Source organism: Notothenia rossii (assembly GCF_949606895.1).
Source record: "Notothenia rossii genome assembly, chromosome: 9".
NCBI lineage: Eukaryota > Metazoa > Chordata > Actinopteri > Perciformes > Nototheniidae > Notothenia > Notothenia rossii.
Genome location: NC_136907.1, coordinates 80,165,450 through 80,184,821, shown reverse-complemented (window position 1 = coordinate 80,184,821; position 19,372 = coordinate 80,165,450). Strand labels below are relative to the sequence as shown.

At 46.5% G+C, this 19,372-nt stretch overlaps 2 protein-coding genes across 2 annotated transcripts; both read right to left on the bottom strand.

Moving 5' to 3' along the window:
• Nucleotides 1-3,181: 3,181 nt before the first annotated feature.
• On the bottom strand, nucleotides 3,182-4,281 carry LOC307018673 (uncharacterized protein). Its single transcript, XM_079649026.1, has 2 exons — nucleotides 3,450-4,281; nucleotides 3,182-3,419 (listed from the first exon to the last, which is right to left on the bottom strand). The coding sequence occupies exons 1-2, from the start codon at nucleotides 4,079-4,081 to the stop codon at nucleotides 3,356-3,358; spliced, it is 696 nt and encodes a 231-aa protein (XP_079505152.1). The 5' UTR covers nucleotides 4,082-4,281; the 3' UTR covers nucleotides 3,182-3,355.
• On the bottom strand, nucleotides 3,182-18,850 carry ift57 (intraflagellar transport 57 homolog (Chlamydomonas)). Its single transcript, XM_079649002.1, has 14 exons — nucleotides 18,623-18,850; nucleotides 17,688-17,839; nucleotides 17,276-17,450; nucleotides 14,325-14,443; nucleotides 12,557-12,647; nucleotides 10,751-10,819; nucleotides 10,535-10,657; nucleotides 10,215-10,286; nucleotides 9,038-9,169; nucleotides 5,585-5,647; nucleotides 5,231-5,297; nucleotides 4,529-4,980; nucleotides 4,290-4,468; nucleotides 3,182-3,389 (listed from the first exon to the last, which is right to left on the bottom strand). Exons 2-12 carry the CDS (start codon nucleotides 17,837-17,839, stop codon nucleotides 4,799-4,801), a joined length of 1,245 nt encoding a protein of 414 aa, XP_079505128.1. The 5' UTR covers nucleotides 18,623-18,850; the 3' UTR covers nucleotides 3,182-3,389; nucleotides 4,290-4,468; nucleotides 4,529-4,798.
• Between the last annotated feature and the right edge of the window lie 522 nt (nucleotides 18,851-19,372).

The window sequence follows — 19,372 nt, the reverse complement described above, 5'->3', positions numbered from 1 at the left end:
CTGAGGTCCAAGATCAGGCACTTTTGGCTGTCTGTGGAGACCGAGTCCCCCCACCTCGCCAAAAAGGCTGTAAAAGTGCTCATTCCCTTCACCTCCACCTACCTGTGTGAGTGCGGGTTTTCTGCATTGACTTTGATCAAAAGCAAGTACCGGTAAAGGCTGCAGCCAGAGGATGATCTGCATTTATTCCTGTGGGTATCAAAGACGCAGACTCATTGTTCCCACTAAAGTAGGGGTGAGTGTAATAGGGAGGCAAAGTTGATGTTCAGTGTGTTAGCGGGAGCATATAAGGATTTATCCACCATGTTGAAAATGTTAAAAATTTAAAAAAAAATGTCTTGAGAACACGGCGTGTGAAAAATATACGGGTCGTGCTGCAGCTAGATGTGCCTGTCCTCTGTACAAGGTGTCGGCGACTGACATGCAAGGAAGAACGGCTGTCCACAGGCTGTTCCAACTTTAACAACTGTATTAACTTCCAGGGTAGTGAATTGAACATGCAATTGTAATTGGGTGTGTGGTATATTTTCCTGCACGCACACGCATGTTCCACAACACACAAACTGAACAACACTCAATTGTCCGATTGCTAGCAGCATGCTTGCGATCTTGTTATAATAACACAAGTGCACGTTACTGATGCAATATGGTTGAGACCATTCAGGCTTATTCTAGAGGGGCGCAAGGAATAGTCCAAGTAGTGGGGGAGTGGGAGCGGGAGTGAGAGCACTGCCTTCACCAGCTGAGTTTAAATAAAGAAGCTTTAACAAAACACGCAAGACGTTAGCCAAGCGGCTGCTGCTAACAATCAAGCGAGATCAGGTCAAAACACAAATGTTTAAGACCAGATAACTAGCTTATAAAGAAGAGAACAGCACAGAGCACAGTAGTAACTATGGCCAGCGCTTACACGGCTTAGAACCGTAGTTACAGTAGTAACTATGGCCAGTGCTTACACGGCTTAGAACCGTAGTTACAGTAGTAACTATGGCCAGCGCTTACACGGCTTAGAACCGTAGTTACAGTAGTAACTATGGCCAGTGCTTACACGGCTTAGAACCGTAGTTACAGTAGTAACTATGGCCAGCACTTACACAGCTTAGAACCGTAGTTACAGTAGTAACTATGGCCAGTGCTTACACGGCTTAGAACCGTAGTTACAATAGTAACTATGGCCAGCACTTACACAGCTTAGAACCGTAGTTACAGTAGTAACTATGGCCAGTGCTTACACGGCTTAGAACCGTAGTTACAGTAGTAACTATGGCCAGTGCTTACACGGCTTAGAACCGTAGTTACAGTAGTAACTATGGCCAGTGCTTACACGGCTTAGAACCGTAGTTACAATAGTAACTATGGCCAGTGCTTACACGGCTTAGAACCGTAGTTACAGTAGTAACTATGGCCAGCACTTACACAGCTTAGAACCGTAGTTACAGTAGTAACTATGGCCAGTGCTTACACGGCTTAGAACCGTAGTTACAATAGTAACTATGGCCAGTGCTTACACGGCTTAGAACCGTAGTTACAATAGTAACTATGGCCAGCACTTACACAGCTTAGAACCGTAGTTACAGTAGTAACTATGGCCAGCGCTTACACGGCTTAGAACCGTAGTTACAGTAGTAACTGTGGCCGTGTGGCTTAACAGTTAATGCAAGGTGTTAGCCAAGCGGCTGCTGCTAACAATGAAGCGACCAAATCAAAACACAAATGTTAAGACCAGATAATTAGCTTCTAAGGAAGAGAACAGCCCGCATAGAACTGTAGGCCATGGTTACATGGCATAGGACCATACTTGCCAACCCTCCGGGAGACTCCCGATTTCATTGCCCTCTCCCAGTTTCCTCCCGGGTTTATATTTCTCCCGATTTCTGATAAAATCAGATTTACTCAGAACTGTTTACACTTGGACTTTAATACAGCTACACCATTGTTTGGTTTCCATGGTAACACGTCTCTTTAGTAGCGTGCACAACTCAAAGTCTGAGAGGATGAGGAAGATAGTCACAGAAAACAGAACAAGAATCGACAACTCTACTCTCTGCTCACTCCTTTCCTGTAAAATACAGGTCCAGCCCACACATATGCTCCATCAAGGACGGTGCTACAGGCCGCAAGGCAGTGCACTCACAACTACAATAAGCATGTTAATGGTAATCTAACAGCTCCAGTGATCCACTAGCAAAGGGAAAGGGAACAGATCCTCTGATGACGCACGTGGGTCACAGGTGACTTTGTTGTTATTGGTACTCGAACTGAACATGCGTGCGATGGATATATCCAGTGCTAAAGCACCGCCTCTGGCGGTCAGTAGGGACGAAATAGAAATGCAGTGAATGTTCTTTGTTCCTACCTGCATGACTAAAAGGGAACAGGTGTAACTGCATTCCAGGAAGAGTAGCTTTGTGTGAGAGGCAGGGTGTGTGATCTGTCATTTAGAGGTGCAGTAAGAATAGTTATTCACAAGGTTATAAACATACCTGCAAACTCACGAGATGGGAAAAAGGTGGCATGTTTGTAAATCCACCGCAAGAAGATTTATTTATTTAAAGGTGACCTATCATGCAAAATGCACTTTTGTACGTCTTTTCTACATGAACATGTGTCCCCGGTGTTCCAGGGAACTCACCAAGTGTCAGAAAACACAACCCTCTCTATTCCTCCGTACCCAAATCTCTTAAAAAGGGGCTGCAACGGATCTGATACAGACTGATCCAGATTTGAACACTTCTCTGACGTCACAGAAGTGGCGCTACGGCTATTGGGCCACTTCCAACAATCAGGAGGAGACAGCCACGGACATTGTCGTTCCAAAGCTCTGGAGACGCTGTAGTACATATGCCAGGCCTGTAGATGGTGCTGTTCTCACTGAATCAGCCCATGATGCAAAGACAGTGTTAAATTGAGCGAAATGAGGAATGGATAAAATGCATGATCTGTTTGGTATTTTGAAAAATGAAAAGTATAAATATGCCTTATATAGGTATGGTCCTACACTATGTTATTCAAATATAGCATGATCGGTCCACTTTAACATTTCAACTTTATGTAGAAAATAGAAAAGCATCACCAAAGATGTTTTATAGAGAAGTAGATCACGATGTGACCAACAGTGTTTCTGGCCTCTAGACATTGTGCTGGCCACTTGCAACCGCCTTACACATTTCACTCATAGATATCAATTATAAACAGCATTAACATTTATTTTATATTCATAAACACAAAAAATGCTATTCATAAAAATAGAAAAAACAGAAATAAATAATGACAATCAGGACAAAGAGTTAAATGGACTCAAATAAACTCTGAATGTTGTTTAGAAAAATAAAAAAGGGTTTAGAAGGATCCAACATCATGAAAGAGAAGGGGCCTTGTTGGAGGTCAACCTAAGAGAAGGGCCCTTGTTGGAGGTGAACCTAAGAGAAGGGCCCTTGGTGGAGGTGAACCTAAGAGAAGGGGCCTTGTTGGAGGTGAACCTAAGAGAAGGGCCCTTGGTGGAGGTGAACCTAAGAGAAGGGCCCAGCGTGGAGGTGAACCTAAGAGAAGGGCCCTTGGTGGAGGTGAACCTAAGAGAAGGGCCCTTGTTGGAGGTGAACCTAAGAGAAGGGCCCTTGTTGGAGGTGAACCTAAGAGAAGGGGCCTTGTTGGAGGTGAACCTAAGAGAAGAGGCCTTGGTGGAGGTGAACCTAAGAGAAGGGGCCTTGTTGGAGGTGAACCTAAGAGAAGGGGCCTTGTTGGAGGTGAACCTAAGAGAAGGGGCCTTGTTGGAGGTGAACCTAAGAGAAGAGGCCTTGTTGGAGGTGAACCTAAGAGAAGGGGCCTTGGTGGAGGTGAACGTAAGAGAAGGGGCCTTGGTGGAGGTGAACACAAGAGAAGGGGCCTTGTTGGAGGTGAACACAAGAGAAGGGGCCTTGTTGGAGGTGAACCTAAGAGAAGGGGCATTGTTGGAGGTGAACCTAAGAGAAGGGGCCTTGTTGGAGGTGAACCTAAGAGAAGGGCCCTTGTTGGAGGTGAACCTAAGAGAAGGGCCCTTGTTGGAGGTGAACCTAAGAGAAGGGCCCTTGTTGGAGGTGTACATAACAGAAGGGGCCTTGTTGGAGGTGAACCTAAGAGAAGGGGCATTGTTGGAGGTGAACCTAAGAGAAGGGCCCTTGTTGGAGGTGAACCTAAGAGAAGGGGCCTTGTTGGAGGTGAACACAAGAGAAGGGCCCTTGGTGGAGGTGGACCTAAGAGAAGGGCTCTTGTTGGAGGTGAACACAAGAGAAGGGCCCTTGGTGGAGGTGGACCTAAGAGAAGGGCCCAGCGTGGAGGTGAACCTAAGAGAAGAGGCCTTGTTGGAGGTGAACCTAAGAGAAGGGCCTTGTTGGAGGTGAACACAAGAGAAGGGACCTTGGTGGAGGTGAACCTAAGAGAATGGGCCTTGGTGGAGGTGAACCTAAAAGAAGGGGCCTTGTTGGAGGTGAACCTAAGAGAAGGGGCCTTGTTGGAGAAGTACCTAACAGAAGGGCCCAGCGTGGAGGTGAACCTAAGAGAAGGGGCCTTGTTGGAGGTGAACCTAAGAGAAGGGGCCTTGGTGGAGGTGAACCTAAGAGAAGGGCCCTTGTTGGAGGTGAACCTAAGAGAAGGGCCCTTGGTGGAGGTGAACCTAAGAGAAGGGCCCTTGTTGGAGGTGAACCTAAGAGAAGGGCCCTTGGTGGAGGTGAACACAAGAGAAGGGCCCTTGGTGGAGGTGAACCTAAGAGAAGGGCCCTTGGTGGAGGTGTACCAAAGAGTAGGGCCCTTGGTGGAGGTGTGTCTAAGCGAAGGGGCCGGTTGCGGGCTCCGGGAGGTTGGTGGCGTTCATGTCTCGCGTCATGTTGGACTTCTCTTTGAGTTTTGCCTGCAGCAGCGTGTGCTCGACGACGCCGATCCTCACGTCCATCTGAATGATCTCCTGCTTCAGCTTCGTCAAACTCTGCTTGATCTTCACCACGGGAGCTGGAGGACGCAGAACCACGGTCAGTACCCCACACACACACACACACACACACACACACACACACACACACACACACACACACACACACACACACACACACACACACACACACACACACACACACACACACACACACACACACACACACACACACACACACACACACACACACACACACACACACACACACACACACACACACACACACACACACACACACACACACACACACACAGTGGTCAGCCTCACCTCCGTCAGACATGCTGCTTCCTTTCTCCTCCATCTCCTGCTTCACCTTCTCCAGCTCCTCACTGATCTGAAACAGAAACACACGAAAGCTACAAATATTTCTGAGCTTCATCGGAGCTCATTCCACCGGCAAATCCCAAAAAATCACCATGAAAATATGAAAAACAAATCAAATCAATAATAACACTGAGAACGTAAATAACACAGATGATACATAAGGTCATTCTACATATTACAATAAAACAGTCCAATATACTTCGGAAAAATATCCGCATCTGCCTCTGATTCTCAACAGCGTTATGGGTAAGAGGAGAGTTTAATCGGCCACTCTAAAGTCGTGATGCGTTCACTGACCTCTGCCAGGACTCTGGTCCTCTCAGTGACTCCACCGCTGGCCTGCTGGTAGCGCTCCTTCGCCTGGTGGAGAACAAATGGACTGTACTTATATAGCGCTTTATCCAGTCTTTAGGACCCCTCAAAGCGCTTTACATACTACATGTCATCCACCCATTCACACCCATTCATACAGAGCAGTGTACCTTACTCTAGGACCTAACATTCACACACATTCACACACCGTTGGCCATCGGGAGCAACTCAGGGTTAAGTATCTTGCCCAAGGATACATCGACATGTTGACTGCATGGGCTGGGATCGAACCCACAACCTTCTGGTTGAAAGAAGACCGCACTCCCTCACAGCCACAGTCGCCCTTTGTGTGTTGAGTGTGTTGTGTGTGTTGAGGTGTGTGTTGTGTGTGTGTTGAGGTTTGTGTTGTGTGTGTGTTGAGGTGTGTGTTGAGTGTGTTGAGGTGTGTGTTGAGGTGTGTGTTGAGGTGTGTGTTGTGTGTGTGTTGTGTGTGTTGTGTGTGTGTTGTGTGTGTTGAGTGTGTTGTGTGTGTTGAGGTGTGTGTTGAGGTGTGTGTTGTGTGTGTGTTGAGGTGTGTGTTGAGTGTGTTGAGGTGTGTGTTGAGGTGTGTGTTGAGGTGTGTGTTGTGTGTGTGTTGAGGTGTGTGTTGTGTGTGTGTTGTGTGAGTGTTGTGTGTGTTGTGTGTGTGTTGTGTGTGTGTTGAGGTGTGTGTTGAGGTGTGTGTTGAGGTGTGTGTTGTGTGTGTGTTGAGTGTGTTGAGGTGTGTGTTGAGGTGTGTGTTGTGTGTGTGTTGAGGTGTGTGTTGTGTGTGTGTTGAGTGTGTTGAGGTGTGTGTTGAGGTGTGTGTTGTGTGTGTGTTGAGGTGTGTGTTGTGTGTGTGTTGTGTGTGTGTTGTGTGTGTTGTGTGTTGAGTGTGTGTTGTGTGTGTGTTGAGTGTGTTGTGTGTGTTGAGGTGTGTGTTGTGTGTGTTGTGTGTGTTGAGGTGTGTGTTGAGGTGTGTGTTGTGTGTGTGTTGAGGTGTGTGTTGTGTGTGTGTTGTGTGTGTGTTGTGTGTTGAGGTGTGTGTTGTGTGTGTGTTGAGGTGGGTGTTGTGTGTGTGTTGTGTGTGTTGTGTGTTGAGTGTGTTGAGTGTGTTGAGGTGTGTTGTGTGTGTGTTGTGTGTGTGTTGTGTGTGTTGTGTGTGTGTTGAGGTGTGTGTTGTGTGTGTGTTGTGTGTGTGTTGTGTGTGTTGTGTGTTGAGTGTGTTGAGTGTGTTGAGGTGTGTGTTGTGTGTGTGTGTGTTGTGTGTGTGTGTTGTGTGTGTTGTGTGTGTTGTGTGTTGAGTGTGTTGTGTGTTTTGTGTGTGTGTTGAGGTGTGTGTTGAGTGTTTTGTGTGTGTGTTGAGGTGTGTGTTGTGTGTGTTGTGTGTTGAGTGTGTGTTGAGGTGTGTGTTGAGTGTTTTGTGTGTGTGTTGAGGTGTGTGTTGAGTGTTTTGTGTGTGTGTGTTGAGGTGTGTGTTGTGTGTGTTGAGGTGTATGTTGAGGTGTGTGTTGAGTGTGTTGTGTGTTGAGTGTGTTGAATGTGTTGAGTGTGTTGAGGTGTGTGTTGAGTGTTTTGTGTGTGTGTGTTGAGGTGTGTGTTGTGTGTGTTGAGGTGTATGTTGAGGTGTGTGTTGAGTGTGTTGAATGTGTTGTGTGTGTTGAGGTGTGTGTTGAGGTGTGTGTTGAGTGTGTTGTGTGTTGAGTGTGTTGAATGTGTTGAGTGTGTTGAGGTGTGTGTTGAGTGTGTTGTGTGTTGAGTGTGTTGAATGTGTTGTGTGTGTTGAGGTGTGTGTTGAGGTGTGTGTTGAGTGTGTTGTGTGTTGAGTGTGTTGAATGTGTTGAGTGTGTTGAGGTGTGTGTTGAGTGTGTTGTGTGTTGAGTGTGTTGAATGTGTTGTGTGTGTTGAGGTGTGTGTTGAGGTGTGTGTTGAGTGTGTTGTGTGTTGAGTGTGTTGAATGTGTTGTGTGTGTTGAGGTGTGTGTTGAGGTGTGTGTTGAGGTGTGTGTTGAGGTGTGTGTTGAGTGTGTTGAATGTGTTGTGTGTGTTGAGGTGTGTGTTGTGTGTGTGTTGAGTGTGTTGAGTGTGTCTGTTGTGTGTTGAGCTGTGTGTTGAGGTGTGTGTTGAGTGTGTTGAATGTGTTGTGTGTGTTGAGGTGTGTGTTGTGTGTGTGTTGAGTGTGTCTGTTGTGTGTTGAGGTGTGTGTTGAGTGTGTTGAATGTGTTGTGTGTGTTGAGGTGTGTGTTGTGTGTGTGTTGAGTGTGTCTGTTGTGTGTTGAGGTGTGTGTTGTGTGTGTGTTGTTTGTTGAGTGTGTTGAGGTGTGTGTTGTGTACTAAGAACACAGCTTAGTTCAGGTTCAGGTGATTTGTTTGTACCAGTGGGAAGACGGGAGGCGTGTGGTGCAGTGGGTTAGTGCCTTGGTGTTGGGACAGGTTCAAACCCCACTGCAGTCAGCATGTCGTTGTGTCCCTGAGACACTTCACCCCAAGTTGCTCCTGTGGGGATTGCCCACAGTGTTGAGTATGGAAGTCTCTTTGGATAAAAGTGTCTAACAAGTGACGTGTAATGTGATGGAAGACTTGGTTTGCAGTAAAAAAACAAGCAAGTATCCATGGTGACACACGGACCACAGAGGATCGATCAGAAGGACACCCAGCCTTTAGGACATTAAAAACCACCAGAACAACATTTAAGAAAAGACATACAAAAAGATATAAATAAATAAAAAAGGCCCCTCAGTTATGAAACAGATCCATGTGAGAGAGAGTTCCTGCTCTTTAAAGACAGGTTACTCACCCATGATAACAGTGAAGAAAACACAGAATGGACTCAATAAAACTAAGACAGCCGTCAGCAGCTTCCTGTTTCCTCCTTCAACATCAAAACATTGATATTTCCAACAGTTAGGGAAAGAGGAGACAGCACAGTGTTCACTTGTTGACGGCTCAGTGCATGTGGAACAGTTGTAAATATGCAGAGGTGTTAAGTGTTAAATATTTATTTGTAAATCAATTAGTATAATCACACGAATTCTGTGTTTTGTATTTAATGATTCTGTGTTCTTCATTTACTAAACGTTCAATACCCGACAAGGTCAAAATGCACTCACTGACCCCCTTCATGTTGTGTCCCTCACGTTCTCCTCTTCCCTTTTTGTGAATGTGTTCCACGTGAGAGGAGAGTACGTTCTAATAACGACTGATTTGTTACATATCTGTTGTCCGTCAGTGAATAAACGGTGATCGGCTCGACTGAATGCCGACTCCTCTCATCCATCAACGAAACGAAACACAACGCAGACACCGCTAGTCGACACCGGTTACAGTGTGTGTGTGTGTGTGTGTGTGTGTGTGTGTGTGTGTGTGTGTGTGTGTGTGTGTGTGTGTGTGTGTGTGTGTGTGTGTGTGTGTGTGTGTGTACCTGGCTGAGTTTGGCCTGGGCGCCGCGGTACTCCTGGATCAGACTCTCCAGCTGGTTGTTGATGTATTTCTCTCGGCTGCTCACCTTCTCCAGAGTCTTGCCGACGTCTTCCTGCAGTCTGTCCAGGTAGCTCTGCACAGGGCGGGACAAGATGGACGTCATGAAGGACGCTCAAACGGGTTCAGACAACACGTCGGGAAACTTCTAATACAAAATGTACTTGTGTTGATGTCAGAGGTGAAGTGGGGGAGTTTCATGTTGATACCTGTTAGTTAACGTTTTTAGCCTATTCACCTGTAGTGTGTACACATCCAGATCTTTAAAGGCTGTTTTTTCCTCCTCTCACACACACCAAACTCTACACACTCATTCCTCTCTGTATTCTGGAGCTTTTCACAGCATTCACACACCCATCTATACACACTTTATTGCTAAAAACATGCAGAAAATGACTTTTTATGTCACTATTTAGTGATTTATGGAGGAATACAAAGAGATATCCAACATTTAATATGTCAACAACAGAAAACCTGTAATACAAATAAGTGTTATCTTAATGTCACCTGGGAAGTTTCATAGTGATATATGTTGGTTAAATATTTTACCCTATCTACCTGTAGTGTGTACGCACATACATTTTACAATCCATATTTTTCCTCCTCACACACACACCAAACTCTACACACTCATTCCTCTCTATATAAGTATTACCGCATTCACACACCCATCTATACACACTTTATCACTAAAACATGTATTTTGTGATTTATGGACTGATACAAAGAGATATCTAACATCTAATACGTCAACAAAATGAAACAAGAATATGAACCTGGGTTAATCCTTAATGTTCACACTTCTGTCAGCACGTATTTAAGAAGATAATGCCTAATTTGCATATTAAAACTGAAGATCACAGACAACTTGTAATACAAAAAAGTGTTATCTTAGTGTCAGTAATACACCTGGGAAGTTTCATGGTGATATCTGTTAGTGAAATATTTTACCCTATGCAGTGCTAAGTGTCTTATTGAGTGTCATAGAAAGTGCTCACAGGAAGTAGTATGATGTCATATCAGGTGTGTGTTACACAGAGGCTCATGTAGTGCAGTGTGCAGAAGTGGAGCCACAGACAGTTAAAAATACTCGTATTATTGCAGCAGGTCATTGAACGCACCGTGGCTTCTTTGAGCGAGGACTTGATCCCGTCTCTGTGTTGATGCATCTGCTCCACGTGGATCCTCCAGTCCTGCACACACACACACACACACACACACACACACACACACACACACACACACACACACACACACACACACACACACACACACACACACACACACACACACACACACACACACACACACACACACACACACACACACACACACACACACACACACACACACACACACACACACACACACACACACACACACACACACAGTGAGTCCGGCTCAGAGAGTCACCTGTGGGGGGCTCTCAGGTGAGTTGTACCTTGTTGTCGGTCCTGACGGTGACTTTGAGCTGCGGCAGGACTCTCTCCACCTCCAGGCTCCACTCTGCTGCGTCCACCGTGGCCTCCAGGATCTCCTCTGGTTTGGAGGAGGCTTCTGTATCCTGTCAGAGGACAAACACAACACCACCTGGTTCATCAGAACTCACATTTACAGCCCTGAAGGAGTCCTTGAATGCGTCTCCAGGTGAACTCACCGTGGGACAGGTGCGTAACTTCAGAGCCTCGAGGTCCATCACGTTCTCCTCCTCGTCGTCAGGCTCCTCCTGGGACCAAACACTCAACACATTGACTTCACAACAGTGATCCAACAACACAATCAATACCTCACTAGATGTATAGACTTTCTGAATGATCACACCAGATTAAAATATTCTTTTGGGTCAGTTATACACCTAATTTGAATTGATTAACGACAGAAGAAAATGTATAACTTGAAAGGTCAAAAGTTGTAAATGTCCTCTTTAGAAAGCCAGTGAAGGAAACCACGACAACTTCAGTCTTTGACCACAAGAGGGCAGTATGTGCAGGTCTGAAGCTCGACCAACAACCAATCACATGAATCTCCCGCCCCTTGGCTAGAGCTTCCATCGAAGCTTCAAAAGTTGAACATTGCTCAACTTTTGACAGGAGCGGCGCGAGAGAAGCTACGCTCTGCTCCCACAATGCAGTTCGGCGAAGCGTGACGTCACCCCATTCAAAGTGAATGGGCAGAAGCGTTGAAGCTTCAACGCACGTCGCCGTGTGGACGGGCCGTTAGTCACACTGAGAAAAACCCTGGATCAAATGAAACTAATTTCCTCTCCAGGGTCTACGCAGGAGTCCTGAAGTCACATGTGATTCCTCTTAAGACCTTTTTTAAGACCCTTTCCATACATTTTAAGACCTCATCGCCACTTTGAGTTTTAACTGGTTACCTTGGCGACACACTTTACCTCACATTGACTATATACAGTATTGATTGTCCTTCCTCCTTATCTTCCAACCATTTGGACGCAGACTTGCATTTCCCCATAACGATGTTGCTTAGCAACCGGCGTAAACGGACCTTCGCACGCTATCAAGCAGTGAGCGTGCGATGTCCTGTTCAGATGACGTCAAACCCAACGGGATGCCATAAACTACACAGAATCACACTACACACCTACGCCATGATTACATTCAGGCAGACTCTAGAATACAACCTCTTTGGACAATTCATATACTTATTGAAAACAAGCTACAAAATGTCAACCTTTAATACTTTAAGACCCCGCGGACCCCCTGCTCTCCTCAGTGAACATCTCTCTCTGTAACATCCTCACTGTGCATCTTTACAAAAGGGAAAAGCATCCAGATTAAATTACATTGATATCTGCCACAGGTGACCAGCTCTCCTTATTTCCACGAGTTGTAATTTAAAGTGGACCGATCATGCTATATTATAATAACATAGTGTAGGACCATACCTATATAAGGCATATTTATACTTTTTATTTTTCAAAATACCAAACAGATCATACATTTTAGCCATTCCTCATTTCGCTCAATGTAACACTGTCTTTGCATCATGGGCTGATTCTGTGAGAACAGCACCGTCTACAGGCCTGGCATATGTACTACAGCCTCTCCAGAGCTTTCCAACGGCAATGTCCGTGACTGTCTCCTCCTGATTGGTGGAGTTGGCCCAATAGCCGTAGCGCCACTTCTGTGACGTCACAGAAGTGTTCAAACCTGGATCAGTCTGTATCAGATCCGTTGCAGCCCCTTTTAAAGAGATTTGGGTATGGAGGGAAAGAGAGAGGGTTGTGTTTTCTGACACTTGGTGAGTTCCCTGGAACACCGGGGACACATGTTCATGTAGAAAAGATGTACACAAGTGCATTTTGCATGATAGGTCCCCTTTAACTATCTGACAGCTTGTTCCTCGTGGTGCTAACACACAGCCTTTCCTATAATAAAACAGGTGAGTTGGTTCTAAAGAGCGCTGCATGTTGCTAAGTTATTAAACCAGAGACACCTACGATCATCTCCTCCTCCACTTTGCTGAGCGTGAGCTCTGCGTCGTCCTCGACCACCGACTCTTCTTCTGTGGTTTCTGCTGGGTAGTCTGGTCTGGAGGGAGAGAGAGAGAGAGAAGGGACAGGAAGTGGAAAGACATGAGAATATACAGCGGACATTAGATGGTGCAGATCCTGTAGATGAAAGCACTTTGTTTGATGGGTCCCTTTTTGTTTAATGCATGCAGGAATAATATGAATAATAATAATAACTAACTGCGATTATTTTGACTGATATTGCTATTTTCTGCACTAACCATTGCATCACACACGACTCCACAGAGCCTCCTCTAGAGGACAACAGACTTTAAATGATACTAAATCCTTCTTTAACTAAAGAGTAAATCAACAGAGCTAACACCATCACACTCTGCTTCAAAGTCTTGAATAATGTCATTGAGAGCAGGGTTTTTAAACTTCAACACCTCAGTAGATCATGTTCATGGAGTTGTGGGAAGCCCAGATCCTATTGGGTGAGAGGGGGTGGTAGACATTTGCAATAAGGGAACCGTATACATAATATAACGTGTTTTTACTGTATTTATTCCTAAAAAGTCTTTAATTTGTTTTGTAAAGCACTTTGAATTGGCGCGTGCTGAAAAGTGCTGTATAAATAAACTTGCCTTGAAACCCTCCCTTTCTCATTGTCCTCTTGTTCTTCTGATCTGCCTCTAACCCAATGTTCATGAACTCTATCCAATAGCAGAAGGGATGTTTGGTAACAGAGGCTTATTGACAGAGTGAGGGACAAGCTAAAGGCGTGATAACCGTCAAAAAAAGAAGACATTACTATATGTTGGTGATTAGACCAAGCAAGCTTTGTCTCTTGGTGATAGGCTGACTGGGGATCAGCCGTTTGTTAACTCTATGACAGTGCTTCTCAAAGTGTGGTCCGCGGACCACTGGTGGTCCGTGAGCGCCCCCTAGTGGTACGTGGGTATATTGGTAACATTTCTTATTTGAAATAAATAAATACATTTAAGTTTTTCGCACTCTCACGGGAATATCTCTGCAATGGAGCGAGGTTAAGTTTCACTCTCGATTGTATGATATAGCCCAGCGTAACACCTTCATCAAACATGTTGCCACTTGTTTGTACCATTTTCAGGCGATTTGTAATCTGTTCTAGAAAAACGATATGTTTTTTTATATTTGTGGAGTTAGGTGGTCCGCGAGTGTTTTTTTATTGGCTAAGTGGTCCTTAGTATGAACAAGTTTGAGAAACACTGCTCTATGAGATGTGGCCGTGTCTGGAGAACCCGACCACAGCTCAGTAAATCTGTTCACCTGTAGGCAGAGAGAAAGTATGCAGCCGCTCGAAGCATCAAGAGAAACAAATGTATAACTTGAAAGACAAAACGTTGGAAATGTCCTTGTGAAGGAAGCCACGGCAACTTCAGTATTCGACCACAAGAGGGCAGTGCAAGCCTGTGAGCTAACCCTGCTCAGGTGAACAGACCCTGGATCAGATGAAGCTAATGTCCTCTCCTCACAGTGAGCCTCTCTGTCTGTAACATCCTCAGCGTGCATCTTTAAAAAGGGAAAGCATCCAAATTAAATCACGGTTTGCACATTCAATTCGTGGAACCGCTTTCGATACAGCAGGTTGTGTTTTGATATCTGCCACAGGTGACCAGCTCTCCTTATTTCCACGAGTTGTACTTTAAGAATCTGACAGCTCGTCCAGTGAGAGAGGAAGGATGTGAGAATGTCAGAGGAGACGTGTGAGTACCTCCTGAAGGAGAAGCCCTTCCTCTTCAGAGCCTCCTCGGCCAGGCGGTCCAACACCAAGCACACGAACTCTCCTGACCCGGACTTCAGCTTGGAGGGCGGGAAGTCCACCTTCACACCCTGGTGGAGGACAGAAGAGGGACGTCAGGCACAGACACTCTCACATCTCAGAGTCTGAACAGCATGTCAGCTGCAGAGAGCAGCGAGGAGTCAGAGAGGAGCGAGGAGTCAGAGAGCAGCGAGGAGTCAGAGAGGAGCGAGGAGTCAGAGAGCAGCGAGGAGTCAGAGAGCAGCGAGGAGTCAGAGAGGAGCGAGGAGTCAGAGAGGAGCGAAGAGTCAGAGAGCAGCGAGGAGTCAGAGAGCAGCGAGGAGTCAGAGAGGAGCGAGGAGTCAGAGAGCAGCGAGGAGTCAGAGAGCAGCGAGGAGTCAGAGAGGAGCGAGGAGTCAGAGAGGAGCGAGGAGTCAGAGAGGAGCGAGGAGTCAGGGAGCAGCGAGGAGTCAGAGAGCAGCGAGGAGTCAGAGAGGAGCGAGGAGTCAGAGAGGAGCGAGGAGTCAGAGAGCAGCGAAGAGTCAGAGAGCAGCGAGGAGTCAGAGAGGAGCGAAGAGTCAGAGAGGAGCGAGGAGTCAGAGAGCAGCGAGGAGTCAGAGAGGAGCGAGGAGTCAGAGAGCAGCGAGGAGTCAGAGAGGAGCGAGGAGTCAGAGAGCAGCGAGTAGTCAGAGAGGAGCGAGGAGTCAGAGAGGAGCGAGGAGTCAGAGAGGAGCGAAGAGTCAGAGAGCAGCGAGGAGTCAGAGAGAAGCGAGGAGTCAGAGAGGAGCGAGGAGTCAGAGAGCAGCGAGGAGTCAGAGAGCAGCGAGGAGTCAGAGAGCAGCGAGGAGTCAGAGAGGAGCGAGGAGTCAGAGAGCAGCGAGGAGTCAGAGAGCAGCGAGGAGTCAGAGAGGAGCGAGGAGTCAGAGAGGAGCGAGGAGTCAGAGAGCAGCGAGGAGTCAGAGAGCAGCGAGGAGTCAGAGAGGAGCGAGGAGTCAGAGAGGAGCGAAGAGTCAGAGAGCAGCGAGGAGTCAGAGAGGAGCGAGGAGTCAGAGAGCAGCGAGGAGTCAGAGAGCAGCGAGGAGTCAGAGAGCAGCGAGGAGTCAGAGAGGAGCGAGGAGTCAGAGAGCAGCGAGGAGTCAGAGAGCAGCGAGGAGTCAGAGAGCAGCGAGGAGTCAGAGAGGAGCGAGGAGTCAGAGAGCAGCGAGGAGTCAGAGAGCAGCGAGGAGTCAGAGAGCAGCGAGGAGTCAGAGAGGAGCGAGGAGTCAGAGAGGAGCGAGGAGTCAGAGAGCAGCGAGGAGTCAGAGAGGAGCGAAGAGTCAGAGAGGAGCGAGGAGTCAGAGAGCAGCGAGGAGTCAGAGAGGAGCGAGGAGTCAGAGAGCAGCGAGGAGTCAGAGAGGAGCGAGGAGTCAGGGAGCAGCGAGGAGTCAGGGAGCAGCGAGGAGTCAGAGAGCAGCGAGGAGTCAGAGAGGAGCGAGGAGTCAGAGAGGAGCGAGGAGTCAGAGAGCAGCGAGGAGTCAGAGAGGAGCGAGGAGTCAGGGAGCAGCGAGGAGTCAGAGAGCAGCGAGGAGTCAGAGAGGAGCGAGGAGTCAGAGAGGAGCGAGGAGTCAGAGAGCAGCGAAGAGTCAGAGAGCAGCGAGGAGTCAGAGAGGAGCGAAGAGTCAGAGAGGAGCGAGGAGTCAGAGAGCAGCGAGGAGTCAGAGAGGAGCGAGGAGTCAGAGAGCAGCGAGGAGTCAGAGAGGAGCGAGGAGTCAGAGAGCAGCGAGTAGTCAGAGAGGAGCGAGGAGTCAGAGAGGAGCGAGGAGTCAGAGAGGAGCGAAGAGTCAGAGAGCAGCGAGGAGTCAGAGAGCAGCGAGGAGTCAGAGAGGAGCGAGGAGTCAGAGAGCAGCGAGGAGTCAGAGAGCAGCGAGGAGTCAGAGAGCAGCGAGGAGTCAGAGAGGAGCGAGGAGTCAGAGAGCAGCGAGGAGTCAGAGAGCAGCGAGGAGTCAGAGAGGAGCGAGGAGTCAGAGAGCAGCGAGGAGTCAGAGAGCAGCGAGGAGTCAGAGAGGAGCGAGGAGTCAGAGAGCAGCGAGGAGTCAGAGAGCAGCGAGGAGTCAGAGAGGAGCGAGGAGTCAGAGAGGAGCGAGGAGTCAGAGAGCAGCGAGGAGTCAGAGAGGAGCGAGGAGTCAGAGAGGAGCGAGGAGTCAGAGAGCAGCGAGACAGAGTCACTCTGAGACGTTTCATTCATCTGTTTATTCACTAATCATCTGAAAGAGTGTCTGCAAGGACATCTGTTCTACAGGAAGCTCAGGCTCTCTGATGGGAGGTGTCAGAGGAGTGTCTGTGTCTCCACATGTTTCTTTAATCTCATCTCTACGTGTGTGGCAGCCTTTCCACTTTCTGTTGACCAACACAGAGACATGTTGTGGTTTATAGAATAAAATAAATATGTCATTTGACTGAAACACATTCCTATAAATACTAACACCAGAGAAACTGATTGTGCTGCAGTGGTCTCTCCACGTGTCCAGAGCAGATGGAGAAGTGCTTTAGACACTATACTACTATACTGTAGACATCACTATGTGTCTATAGACATCACTATGTCTCTATAGACATCACTATGTGTCTATAGATATCACTATGTATCTATAGACATCCCTATGTATCTATAGACATCCCTATGTGTCTATAGATATCACTATGTATCTATAGACATCACTATGTGTCTATAGACATCACTATGTATCTATAGACATCACTATGTATCTATAGACATCACTATGTATCTATAGACATCACTATGTATCTATAGACATCCCTATGTGTCTATAGATACATAGTGACATCATTATGTATATATAGACACATAGGGATGTGACTTTGCTCTAAAACCTCTCACTCTCTCTCGGGACAGCAACGACAGGAAGTTGTGCAGCGTGACTCACGAAGGCCCGCAGCTCGGACAGGATGTTGGACACGGTGGCGTTCGGCTCGTCGTGCTCCTGCGGCGCCGTGAAGGGCCGCCCCGCCTCGTTGATGAGCCAGGCAGCGATGACGGTGAACAGGAAGAACTGCTCGCCCGGGTTCACCGCCAGGAACGGGCTGGAGACAAAGTAGTGTCTGAAACAGAGAGGGGAGGTTTCCTCATCAGCTGTTAGTAACTCTGGACCTGTTTGGGTCGTCTTCAGAGGGGAACATTACTTTGTTACAGCAAAGAGACAGAAAATAAAACACTATCAGATGAAAGGCATTCATTATTACAATATACAAAAGTGAACATTGGGGAAGAAGGAAGCAGCAGTATTTATGAAATAAATCAAGTGTAATAATAATAATAGGTGTGCAGTAGTTTCTCACCGGGACAGATTCTTCATGTTGTGTTTGGCCAGGATCTCCTCCTCATAGTTCAACACCTTTAACTTCTCCAGCAGAGACTCCATCACCACGAAGACCTGGTGGACCGCTCCGGGGCCGCCATCTTCCTCGCCTCGCCTGCCCTCATCCGCCATCTTCATTCAGAGGAGGGACAAGTGCTCAGGTCGGGTACTTGAGTTACAGTACAAGTACTCAGATCTTGATCTTGAGTAAAAGTAGAAGTACTCAGATCTTGTACTTGAGTTACAGTACAAGTACTCAGATCTTGTACTTGAGTAAAAGTAGAAGTACTCAGATCTTGTACTTGAGTAAAAGTAGAAGTACTCAGATCTTGTACTTGAGTAAAAGTAGAAGTACCAGAGTGTAGGAATACTCTGTTTCAGTAAAAGTCCTGCATTCAAAATGTTCCTCAAGTGAAAGTAGAAAAGTATTCTCATCAAAATATAGTGAAAGACAGTAAAAGTAGTCATTGTGCAGATTGGTCCATTTCAGAATAATATATATGATATGTTTTATAATGATTGATCATGAAAGTGTTCTCAAAGCTGGTAAAGGTGCAGCTAGTTTGAATGACTTTGTATACTGCAGGGTAGCTTGTGGATTTACTCCAGGTGGAACTAAAGTCTGATTTAACACTTGATTAGATTTCACATCATTCATCCACATCTGTGAAGTAACTAAAGGTATTAAATACATGTAGTGGAGGGAAAGTACACCATTTACCTCTGAACTGTAGAGAGTAGAAGAACAAGTACCTCAACATTTTACTTAAATACAGTACTTGAGTAAATGTACTTCGTTACTTTGCTCCTCTGTTAGCAGCTGCCACTAACTGTTGAATCAACACAACAACAAATCGTGTCTTTAGCCTCCTTTAGTGGATTAGCATGGGTTAGCTGTTAGCCGGGTTTGTTTACCTTTTCTCTCCGTTGTCAGGCAACCGATAAACAAGTTAAATGCTTAGTTTCCGGCATGTCGTTTACCACAGTCAGCTTCGTTATCAAATTAAATCAAATCTACAAGTCAGAAACTTAACAAATCAGTTTTAAATTCATCATTTAAATCTTTTAAACACCACTAGCGTTTTCTGATGCGATGAAGATATTTCAGCGTCAACGGCTTCCGGTGGCCTTCAGAATAAGAGTCTCTCAGTTGTTGCGTGGCTGCCACGGCTTTCAAAATAAAAGCTCATCAACGATATTATTCAAAGAGGGTTCATTTATCAATTATCAATTTGTATTTAGTGTCAAAGGTCAGAAGAGAGTAGACAATTGCTAAAAATGAAATACTGTGCATTATTTATATTCTGATTCTGATTAAAATGAATACTGTATAGATACACACACATACACAAACACACACACACACACACACACACACACACACACACTCACACTCACACTCACACACACACACACACACACACACACACACACACACACACACACACACACACACACACACACACACACACACACACACACACACACACACACACACACACACACACATACACACACAGGAGTGTACTATACACATAAGTGAGTGTTGGCGTATATCTTCCATACATTATGTATTTCCAACCTCAACACAACCTTGTCACTGATCCAGTGAAGTATGATGAACACAGTCTACATGTGCAGTGTGTGTGTGTGTGTGTGTGTGTG

Excerpts from the sequence above, each read along its gene's own strand:
- LOC307018673 (XM_079649026.1), bottom strand. The coding sequence starts at position 4,081 with ATGTACACCTCCAACAAGGGCCCTTCTCTTAGGTTCACCTCCAACAAG. Across the intron at positions 3,420-3,449 it reads AACAAGGCCCCTTCTCTTAG|GTTCACCTCCAACAAGGGCC; the intron begins GTTCACCTCCAC and ends CCCTTCTCTTAG.
- ift57 (XM_079649002.1), bottom strand. The coding sequence starts at position 17,839 with ATGGCGGATGAGGGCAGGCGAGGCGAGGAAGATGGCGGCCCCGGAGCG. Across the intron at positions 17,451-17,687 it reads AACATGAAGAATCTGTCCCG|ACACTACTTTGTCTCCAGCC; the intron begins GTGAGAAACTAC and ends TCTCTGTTTCAG. Across the intron at positions 10,287-10,534 it reads CCGTCAGGACCGACAACAAG|GACTGGAGGATCCACGTGGA; the intron begins GTACAACTCACC and ends GTGTGTGTGCAG.